The following is an 11,713-nucleotide window of genomic DNA, read 5'->3' on the forward strand; positions in this document are numbered from 1 at the left end:
GAGAGTTATATGGAGTGGATTGCCTAGGTAGACACCCATAATGACATCCTTCATTAGTTTTTCCTCTACTTTCATTTTAGTTGTTTTGACCTTTATAACATGTATATTCCATTGTAAACTCTTTTTGTGAGAACTGGTCTCTTGTTTGTACACTCTAGTGTAACTAAAATGGTTTCCTTCTTTTGGGATTCTCTTATATTTAATATAAAAAAGGGATTTTTTGAATATATTGCTACCAGGTTTAACATAGTTCCTATCTGGAGTTTTTCAACAAAACTCTTTTTTCATTTCTAGTCCATTTTATTTTAAAATTGGTATAGACTTTGTAATCAAATTTTGATGTTTATAAGAAAAAAATTATTCTTGAGTTTTCTTGAATATGCACTTCTATATTTACCATTTTATGCCACGATATTTATGAAAATTTGCATTCCAATAACCATTTTTCTCAACCTTTTTATAATAGGACGATGATAGAAAGTACTAGGAGTCACAACATAGGCTAGATTTTAGGCTCCCTATGTAGAATGTCATTCCAGGTTTACAAAAATCTCTTTAAGGAATAATCTCACTATAGTGTTGATTAGGAAATCTCTTGGTTGTAATCTTAAAACCCTATTGGTTGAAAGGAAACCATTGAAAATCATGAAAATTAATTTAAATTGATGTTTGAAATGGATCCCTATGCAAGGTTGAAAGGAAAATCAATTCTATAATTGAATGTTCTTTAGTTGATATTTCTCTTATAAAAAGGGATGGTCTTTTTATTCTAATAATGCTTTTCTTTTGAGAACTTTTGTGAGGTATGCTTTCAAAATACTTTGCTTATCTACTAGATTTTTTTTTTTCCTTTGAAGTGTATTGAAATTGAGCCCTTAGATAAAGTTGGACATGACCCAAACCCAACAAAAATAACATCTAGTATTAAAGAAAATTAAAAATAATCATTAATTGATTCACAAGAAGTGAAGGGAAAGTCTTTTCAATGGATTCATAGCCATATGGAGAAAACTCATTAATGCAAGAGGAATAGAACCTAAATCCACCAAGCATGAAGATGTAAGAGCATAAGGAGATGAAGAAACCAGTATAAAATCACACCTTAATGAAAGGAGGAAAAAGATCCTATGCATCAAGGTAGCCAAGAAATTGACAACCATGAACCATGGCAAGCTAGATAACATGCCAAAGAAGAGGTCATGAGTAATACAAGGTCTAGCCCTTAGTTGGTTCTTTTCATCCAAAGAGTTTGTTCATTTCTTCTACCATCCCTTTTACTTTCATGGGTTTCAGTATCTTTTTTATGAGACAATTTTGTGTTTACCCTTATATCTATTTTACTATTGGCACCAATCTTATTTCATTTCATTGTTGATCATGTTGTAAAGGGTTACCTAGGTCCTTTTAAAGCTATCTCTATCTCTTATTAGCGATCAACAACATATTCTTCAATTGAGCAAAAGAATGTGCACTCCTTCATTGCAATTATTATCCTCTACCCTTTCATCATGCTTAGAGCTCTTTTCATGTGATGTTTGAAGAGGTTCAAAGGTCAATTGTTGGAAAATTGTTTAGGTTAAAAAATAAATTCCCTAATTTCAAAACATGCATAAAATATCTTCAACGTGTTATTTGTATGAGCTAGAAATATATATTGTTAACTATATTGAAAGTGGGAGAGAAATTAAAAGGTGAAAATGTCTTTCTATTTTCCATTTTAGCTTTGTTTATAGTGCGTTCTTCTTCTAGCTTACAGAAATTTACATAAGTGATTTTCGTAATAAATACAACAATTGAGTATGTTTTCTTCTACAAAATAGTCTATAAAGTCAATCTATTTTTAATTTATCAAAAAATTAACAAAACTATTTTTATTACTAGAAGAGAGTTCGAAAATCTAAGATGTGGCCAAAAGCTTTATTTTTTCTATAACTACTTGGTAAAGGTGAATGCATAATAACATAACAACTAAAAATATGAAACTAGCCTAGAATTCTTAAGTGTACTATAGTGACATAATATATGAAGTTAATTTTATTTTTTAAATAAAAAGTTTGACAATTAAATTTCTTAATAAACCCTGAAAATCTTTTATTAGAATAGTATAATAATATGTATATCATTATATGAAATAAATGTAAGATAAAATATAACATATTTTTATACCTATGAAATATATGTTTCTAGTTAGCAATAATTTACACTATTGAAATTTAGAAACAAATAATTAACTAATAAATATTATTATTATGTAATAGGTAACACATAATTTATATTATTTATAATATATTTATATATTTTTAGCACAATTCATTGTAATTATTATTATTTTAGAATCTTATATAATGCATATAATTTTATAAACTTGTTTATATTTATATAGTTTAAACATTTTAAAATTTATATAAATTTTAGAAAGTTGTCCAATTAATTTGATATTTTTATTATTTTATAATATTTATTAAAAAAAAAAATCATAGCATTGATTTAGAAACATTTATGATTTTTTAATATATGAGTGATTTGTATTTTAAGCTCTTCATTTTATTTAGTAGCTCTAATATTTTGTGGGAACACTTGGTTTGCATTTTGGGGTAAAACCATGTTCCATGATGTTGTTTGTTTTCTATGATTTACTCTTCAATTAATTGTAAAATATGGAGCAATTTGACTTTATAGTACACCAATGGTGTGTAATTTTTATAACATGGTTGCACCCACATGGTTGTATACATGCAATGCCTTTCTCAATTGTTAGTATTCTTCATCAATGTTGAGATGACATGTATACATGAAGGAATTTGATAAATCTTCTATTATGGTTGCATGTTGGAATAAGTTGGCTATCTACGAAATGGAGCAGCTTTCGTACAAATGTATTTTGTATAATAATGTATTTTGGAAACCATTTACAAATGAAATGGTAACTTCTTAAACTGAAACAGATAAAGCTAGTAACTATAGATTGAAATAGTTTATGAAAATAAACTTCATATATAAATTTGAAGCACATTGTGCAATTCTCATTTATTTTGAAAGGAAATAGTACAATTGTGATTTATTTAATTTGTGTGTTGAATTTTAAGAAAGGATGATTGATGGCTCAAAAAAATATTTTAGATAGATAGTTTGAAATTTTAGAAATCATAGACTCCTCTTTGGAAATTCATTTTCTTAGCCTTTGTAATGGTAGCCTTTACTCTACTTTTTGATTTGCAGATCTTAGTCGTTAATGATAGGGTAAAAATGAAACTATTAAAACACGTAAAATTAAGGACAAATTCAAGAGTTGTGTCAACTATGGTATCATACTGCAACATGTAGAGATCATGTGCTTAAATTTATAGAAGATGACTACCTATTTCATCAAAAGCAACAATCCAAATGGAACTTGTATGATCTTGGAGTTGAACCTACAAGAGATACTTGTAGTTGCACTCTCTTAAATGTTTGCAACATCTTGAACAAAACCATCTCTTACCTTGATTTTCAACAAAAAAAATTCTTGCATTCCTTCCCATCCACTTGAAGTGGGCATGCTAGGTAGTAGAAAGAATCATCCTTGATGAATTTAATAGTTTCTTTTATTGTAACTTCAATCATATTTTCATTTTTTTTTATAATCTTTCAAGATGGTAGAGATAGTGGTTGAATTGGTTGATAAATTTCTTTTTTTTGAAAACATTGGTAATGAAAGTGTATCAATCTAATCTTATTTTATCTTTGATTTGAGAGATTCAACTTCTGGTATAGATGGTTCAATGGTGAATATAGTTGTTGTTATACTATTTATGACCTTTCTTTTAAGTTCACCAACATGACCATCTCTAATAGCAATGACAAGTACCTTTTTTTTATTCTTTCAATACTTTGTTTTTATCTCCCTTTTTTATGATAAATGGCGCCTTATAAAGTGAGATTAATATCTATAAGAGTGCTATGTTGATTAACTTTATAGTCCTAGGAGAACTTCATTTTCATCCCTTCGTCTTATCATTGAAATATCTCCAATAGTAACAACCACTCTAATAATGTCAACTAAAGTATTATTGGTGATGTTTACAATTTCATTAATTGGTTTAAAGTTGTAGTGAACATTTCCAGTAGGAAATTCATCATCACAACATTTTAGAATAGATGTGTGGTCAACGGAGTTTTCAATGTAGCTATTTAGCTTGTTGTATTTGATATTTCCTTCTTTGGAAAATCCTTTACAAATGGTATAGACAATACCTATATGTCCTCTATCATAGTGTAATTCAGTTACCTCATTATAGAAAACAATCCTAGTCTCTGTGCCTTTGTCGTCCAAAATGTCAAAGATGAAAACTTTTCCACTACTTTGTAGGTTATTAAATTGTCTCAATTATTTTGTTGTTGTAACCCTCCCTTTGATTGTCCACCTACTTTGGTAAGGGTTCAAATCCTTGATTTGGGCTTATAGTTTGGGACAAGGGTAGTTCCTTATGAGGTACGTGGATACCATATTTAGTGGTTTTGATGGGTGACACAATTGATTTGTATTCTTCCATTTGTTCTTCTTGATATTTGTATAGGTACTTAGGCCTCCAATAATTTTGCACTCTTTGTGAATGATGTCAAGGTTGAAGATGATTATGGTCCTAAAGTTCGGTCAAAAAAATCAATTAGCCATATATATGAAATGAAAGATTTAGTGGCCTAGAAAGAAAGCATAGTTAAGTAATATGTTTGTAGTAGGGTTGTCTATGGTCTATGAATTTATGAATTTAAGAAAATATGATAACATTAAGGTTACATAAAGTAGAAGTTAGTTATATAGATTGACATGGTTATACATGTGTACAACTATATGCGTATTCTTAACAGGCATGATAGTAGGAAGTTAGACTTCAATAATGGAGTAAAATAATTTGTGAATTAATTTAGAGGAATTTGGTAAGCCAATACAGATTCATGTAGATAGTAATATGACAAATATATGTATTTCATGCTCATCTTAAGAATAGAAAACTTAGAAATGGAGAGAGATATTTATGATTTTAGTGAGAGGAATAGAGAGAGGGACAATGAAGCAAGATAAAGTTGCACTTACCATAGTAGAATTCTATCCTTCGTAAAGGTGTAGAATTGTGTTGGTACTTTGTATCAATTCAGATTTTGGTGAAGGCAATATGTCTGAAGGAGTTTCCTAGACATAGTGCTAAGGAAGTTGTTTGAATACTTGTGTTTGAAACATAAGTTCTATTTTATGATTAAAATATATAATTTTAGAGGTGGGTATAAATATAAAGAGACATAGAGAGATAATGGAAGTTGAACATACAATATTGGCTATTCTTCTTTGCTAATAGGGTGGAGATGCACTGATAGTTATTCCATGTTTAGATTATGGAGAGTTGAGTATGGTCGAACCATTGTCCTATACAAGGATAATGTAGGTATGAATAGGGAGAATACCTATATTGTAGAGCCATGAAAATGAATTTTCTATGAAGAAACATGGAAATATAGTATCTAACAATATAGGTAAATATAAGTTGAATAATGTGTGTGAGAGAGAGTTGTTAACATACAAAAGTGGCATTTATGTTTGTTGATAGGGGGGGAGATGCTTGGTTAGGTACCCATTGTGGAGATGTTAGGGAGGCCAATATGTTTGAAGAAGTCTCCTGCACAATACATTTTAGTACATATTTATTTTTAAAACACCGAAATAAATTGCATGTTGGTAAAGAAATAGTTTAAACATGACTGTATGTATCTATAAGCATATGTAGAGAGAGAGAGAGAGAGATTGACTAATCTCCTTTGTTGGTAAGGTGGAGATGCATTGTTATTTCATCCTAGTTGAGAATTTGCAGATGCCATTATGTTTAGCAAAGTGTCCTATAAATTGGTAATGAAAGTATGAATTATAAAAATAATCACATATTGAGAATGAATCAGATTATTTATTTTAACAATAAGAATATGAAATTCTTTCAGCAATGCGATCAACAATGGAGTCTAGAACAATACAATGATGTAAACGAATTAAAAGTAAATGAATGCAAATATATCAGGATGAGTTCTATTTCTTCTCACTTCATGAATAACAAAACATAATGAGACATGATTGAAAAGTAATATAACTGAATGTAAACATCATGATCATTTCTCTTTCATCTTGTGATGGATCACAAAGTGTGGTCTGAAACAAAACATTGATACAAATGAAAACTAAATGAATCCAGATATATCAACTTCAGACTCAGGCTAGAATATAATAATTTTAAAATCCGGTGAAGGGTTTGTCTCTTTTTTTTCAGAGGCAGTTGAACCAAGCAAAACCAGGAACCATTATTGATCTATGGGTAGCAACCCACAATGGGTTCAAGACAAAGTGCCACACACAAGATTCTGTAAACAAAACCCCCTTGCAGGCTCCTACAAGTCAACATTGAAAGAAAATCCCTCCACATCATTTCCAAATTTAAGGCCTTTAAAACAAAACAAACATTCATGACACATGTTGTTTCCATATTTTATTGCTTTTAACTAATCTCCAAGAGTGTAAAGTACAAATCCTTCAAAAACTGTGAGAAATGAAGTCACTGTGGTAAGTAGGACCTAATTACATTTGCTATCTTTCTCTTTGATGGATTGTAAAGCTTCAAACAACTACAAATATTAGTTGAGATTTAGGATGAAGAAAACAGGTAAGGCTCACTGCAAACTATTTTGTTTAGATTTGACTCGATCATTCTTAGATTTAATCCTACCTACTCATGGAATCTTATCCAAGAATTCATGGCACTCTACAAGAATATGATATTGTTCTCTCCAGCATTCTGATAAAGCGAACAAGTAACATTAGCTTAGCTCCATGAATATGGTTATTTTATATCTAGAAGAAGCCAAGTTACCAAGGCACGCTTTCTATTTATTCTTGCAAAAGACACACTTAACATTTTAAAAAGTTCTGATACCTCATTGAAGGTTTGATGTTTGCTTTTCTTGTTTTCTTTGTTTTCTTTTTTTTTTCTCAACTTTCTGGATCGATTCTAACGACTAAGATTCAAGCTCGAGTTTTGGTGAGTCTGCACTAGAGTTCCCATTAACCAGTTCAAAGTCTCTAGGACTCGCTTAACCCAACTAATTTTGGGACTCACCAACTCTAGTTAGTCTTGAATTTTGCAACCTGGTTTTATTAGGAGGCAGTCAGGTCCTACATGACCCTCGAGACTCTTTAATAAAATAAAATATTTAGATAATCTAATTAAAAGTTGCCCAAGATAAACACTAGACAATTAAAATTATGTTGATAATAAGTGACAATCTCTTCAGCGGTAGAAAAGAATTGTAGCACATACTTATTCATTTGGGAAAGTAAAATTAATTGGAATCACAGAAGGCCTTTAGGATCTAACTTTTCTGCTTTCTTATCTTCTTTTTTAACGTAGAACAAATGATTAGGAAATGGATTCTGAAAATCCTTGTTGAACAGTTTTTAAATTGCATTTTATGTCAAGGATGATGGAGCTCTGCTCATGGTTGGAGCTATTAGAATTGAATCTTCTTGTTCCAATACTATTGAAGATGATTTTGGAAACATTTTACTTTTTTGCTGATTTACAGTTGTTGTATTCTGTGTAATTCATGTTGGCATGTCATGCATAACCTCATCTATAAAGACTAACCTTTGAAAATAAGCAACATAGATAGATGTAGAATATAATAAAGAAATGTTTTTCATGCATATATCATCTAACTATTTGTTTGAATTTATATATTTTAAATTTCTTGGTGTTCGATTTTTTCTGTAACACAGACCTTCTATAAGTTTCAGAACTCACATTTTCAAAATTCATTTATGCTCTGGAAAAATGTTTGTTTCATTTAACTCTACTTGTCATATCCTAATTTGTAACGGCCTTCTGAATATTCGCACACATGATGAGCAATCTGTGTCTTTTATGTATTAATATTACTAGATAGTTTTTACCAATAAAAGAAATAATTGTAAACAAACTCTTAATATGTTGCCAAAAAAAATAATGGCAACCAGCCCAAGGTGAGCTGAAAAAATCATGATATTAATCAAAAATTGTGCCCACCACGTTTTTCAGCAAGATACTTTGAGTTGAACTAATTTAATCAGACCTCAATCGCCAAAAGCCTCAGAACTCTCCCGAACAGATAAATCACAAGTATAACCTTTTGTGTTCGAGAAATTGTTATCAGCTGCAAGATTTGTTTCGAAAAAGTCTAACTGGAACTAATTTTATCCAGTTAGACCTCAAGTTTATTAACTGTATCATTGTAAGTTGTATGCACTACCTTAGTGTGTACAATTCCATGCTTGTGTAGTGCCCATTTCTGTGAGCAAAATCTTCTCCAAAGATTACTAAAATGAAGGTACGCTCTACTGCTCACTTAGCTAAATGTGATTTCGGCTCCTGAATCCATGTTCAAATCTGAACCTTTCTTCAAACTTTGCAGAAAATGGTGTTGAAACTGACGATCGAGGACGAGAGAAGCAAGAGAAAGGCTTTGAAGGTCGTTGCAGCGGTGAAGGTATTTACAGAGTGTTTTTCTTTCAATTTCTTTCAAACTCTAACCCTAGCCATAGTTTGACGATTAAAAATTGACATTGCAGGGGTGAATTCAGTGGCTGTGGACACGCCAGAAAACAAGATCACTGTAATTGGGGAAGCAGACCCTGTAATTCGGATTTGGCCACGCAGATCTGCTCAGCGTAGGTCCGGCCATGGTGGAGAAAAAAGACGAGAAGAAGGATGAGAAGATAGATGTGAAAATGGATGAGAAATAACCAGAAACACCGAAAATTGTGAAACTTGATTGGTTAAAATTTAAATGCTTAATTACCAAGTAGATTTTGGGTGTTGCCTGTTTGGTCCGTACAATATGGAAATAGCTCTCCCATTATTCTTGAAATTGGTTTCAGTGGTCAAAATATTATTATTAGTTGAGGATAAGTCTTAAGTCAATCTAAGAGATATATTAGGTACCTTTTGGTTGTCCCATCATGTAGTTTGTGTGCAACTTGATTGATATTTTATAATGGAAGACATACTAAGGATTGTGTCTTGGTTATGAATAATTAAAGTCTATGTGACTTTCTTGATAGGATTATGTTGGTCCTTATGTACCATGTTAAGAATTCAATCAAAGAATTATTGAACTATTAGTAGAAAATAAATTTCTTTTTTGAGATAAGCTTAATTAACAACTAATGTTTAATAGACTTATTCCTTTTTTCTTTAATTTATCTATCTTTTTCTTTATTTTATTTTATTTCTATATATTTGATCTCTCTTGATATCTTTAAAATTATAACTTACTTTAAATTTGAATAACTTTATTTTTTAGAAAAAAAACTCAATACTTTCTTTCTTACTGCTGCTTATTTCAAAAACAAAAATCCCTTCCTGTAAAAACAATTATCAATACAAAATATGATCAAAACACTTAAATATCTTAATTTAAAATATTTTCAAATACAAACACAAAATCTGAAAACTCCAAGATTTTGAATTCGATTAGTTCAACACAAGTCCTTATTAGAGGACATGACCCTTACATTTACAATAACACCATGAATCTTAGCTGAACTTATTCCCTTGGCGGGCTATTTACTAACATATTATAGTGGAGTGAAATCCTCAATACGTAGGACGTCCTACTCTGTATTAAAGACAAACTTATTATTTTAGGGACTCTTACATTGGCTATAATCACAACAATTGTTAGAAATGAACATCTATCTGAAGTTACCAGAGGAAGAAAATGTTTGTCCGAATCGCCAGTTGGAAGGAACCACATTGTACATGGTGATAATTCTTCCATTACTGCTCATCACTCTAAATGACAAACTCTGGCCATTTAGGTATGAATTGCTTTGCCAATTTGCTCCCCAGTTTCTATTCATTTGTTGCCATCCAGTGTTTGAACCTTTAATCCAAGCTGCTGTAATATCTCCCCTTCCTCCAACATTGCTTATCAACACTAACTCAAAGTAATCTCTTCCATTTATGGTAAAACGGATTCCCCCACTCTTCTTACATGGAACCCTGCAATGAATCCCATCGTGTTCAATACACATCTATTGCTCACATCTTTTCCACAACAAATTTTGTGCAAAGAGGAAGAAAAATTACATACCTCCTATAAACAACTGGTACAATTCCCGCTTTGTATTTGGCAATCTGCAGGAAGGCAGGTTGTGCCATGTCAAAATGCTGGAGAGGTAAATTACACCATCCTCCATTGTCATTTGGCAGAGCACTATTAGGTGGGCAGAAATTAGTAGCAGTGATTATAATGGACTTGCCAGGCAGACACCATTGAGGAACCTTTTTAGCATCACATCTAATTTGATAGCAAGCTCCACATACAGCCCCATTGTTAAACAGAGCACTACTTAGAGCCGCAGTATTTGTTCCATATCCTGCACTGTACATATTACCATACCCACAAGCACCACCTGCAACAAAACAAACACAACCTACTTTTAACTTCATATGATCTTGAAAGCAAGAAACAATGAAACTATATCAACGCGCAAATAGTAATTAGGCTATGAATAATCTCCAAACAAGACAATGACAATGATAAGTAATTCTTTTGCCAATGACTTCATTGAACCATAGAAGAATAGCTAAGGAACTAACCCATGGTTCCAGAGGCATCACTCCCCCCATAAAATGTAGCATGGCCTGCAGTCCAACCCTGAACTAGCATTGCTTTTAGGATAAACAATGCTAATGCACACACCACACTCATCATTTTCATCGTTGCCATTTCTTTTGCAGTCTTCAAATACGCAACAAACTGTAAAGACAGTTATGATTTCTCTTCCAATCATAGCCTTCATATATATAAACAACATTTTCTGGAGAGTTCAACCTTTAACCTTAGGAAAAGCATCAAGATAAAAGTACAAAGAGCAGCTTGGGGCACTAAATTCAACGCACAAGTACCAAAGGTACAGGAGTCACTGGATTTAGAAGCAACTCAATGTCATTTTCGTGGTGTCATTTTCTACCCCATAGATAAGTTGTAAAATCTATTGAAGCTGAATAAGCAATAGCTTCATGAACAAGTCTAACTATATAGCTTTTAAAACTCTTAGCACATGTAAGATCTGTCAAGGAATTGTTTTATAATCTGAAGTCAATTGGAGCACGAGGTATAGCTAATATTCTAACATTACATTTTCTGTCTTCTTTGGCGGCTCCTCTGTTGGTGCCCTATTTTTAGCCAAGCAATACCGTCTTTGAGCAACAGAGAACATGGCTGATGTCTCTGATGACTATTGTAAAATCTAAGTTAAGGTTAAATTAAAGAATACTTAATATAATAAAACAATTCTTATTATACCTATAAAACCTAATCCAATCCAATGTCAATGAGTTGCCAATTTATGGATATGATTCATTTGAAGGCTTACAAACCATAGTAACTTTTATATTCATATTCAAGTCACCGCTCTCATTTATCAGAATTCTACACTAATATATTAAAAAGGATTCACATTGTACAAGAAGTTCAATTTTCATCTGATAGCATAATCTCAATATCAAACTGTTTGACAATCCATTTACCATTAACAGAACCAGTGTACAGAAAAAAAAAACTAAAATTAAACAGAATAGAATACAATATATTTGGGAATAATTAAAAATAGTTTCTTCAAGAATAGTTAACTATAAACGATTTAAACTATTAT

General features: G+C 31.3%; 1 protein-coding gene and 1 pseudogene across 1 annotated transcript; one reads left to right on the top strand and one right to left on the bottom strand.

Moving 5' to 3' along the window:
• The first annotated feature begins 8,463 nt into the window (after window positions 1–8,463).
• Window positions 8,464–8,857, top strand: LOC149560064 (heavy metal-associated isoprenylated plant protein 39-like; annotated as a pseudogene).
• Window positions 8,858–9,745: 888 nt separating this feature from the next.
• On the bottom strand, window positions 9,746–10,785 carry LOC149560065 (putative expansin-A17). Its single transcript, XM_089823534.1, has 3 exons — window positions 10,656–10,785; window positions 10,147–10,468; window positions 9,746–10,055 (listed from the first exon to the last, which is right to left on the bottom strand). Exons 1-3 carry the CDS (start codon window positions 10,783–10,785, stop codon window positions 9,746–9,748), a joined length of 762 nt encoding a protein of 253 aa, XP_089679660.1.
• Between the last annotated feature and the right edge of the window lie 928 nt (window positions 10,786–11,713).

The sequence above is a fragment of the Cupressus sempervirens genome, chromosome 4 (genome assembly GCF_028749045.1).
Source record: "Cupressus sempervirens isolate cs-2001-9-10 chromosome 4, ASM2874904v1, whole genome shotgun sequence".
NCBI lineage: Eukaryota > Viridiplantae > Streptophyta > Pinopsida > Cupressales > Cupressaceae > Cupressus > Cupressus sempervirens.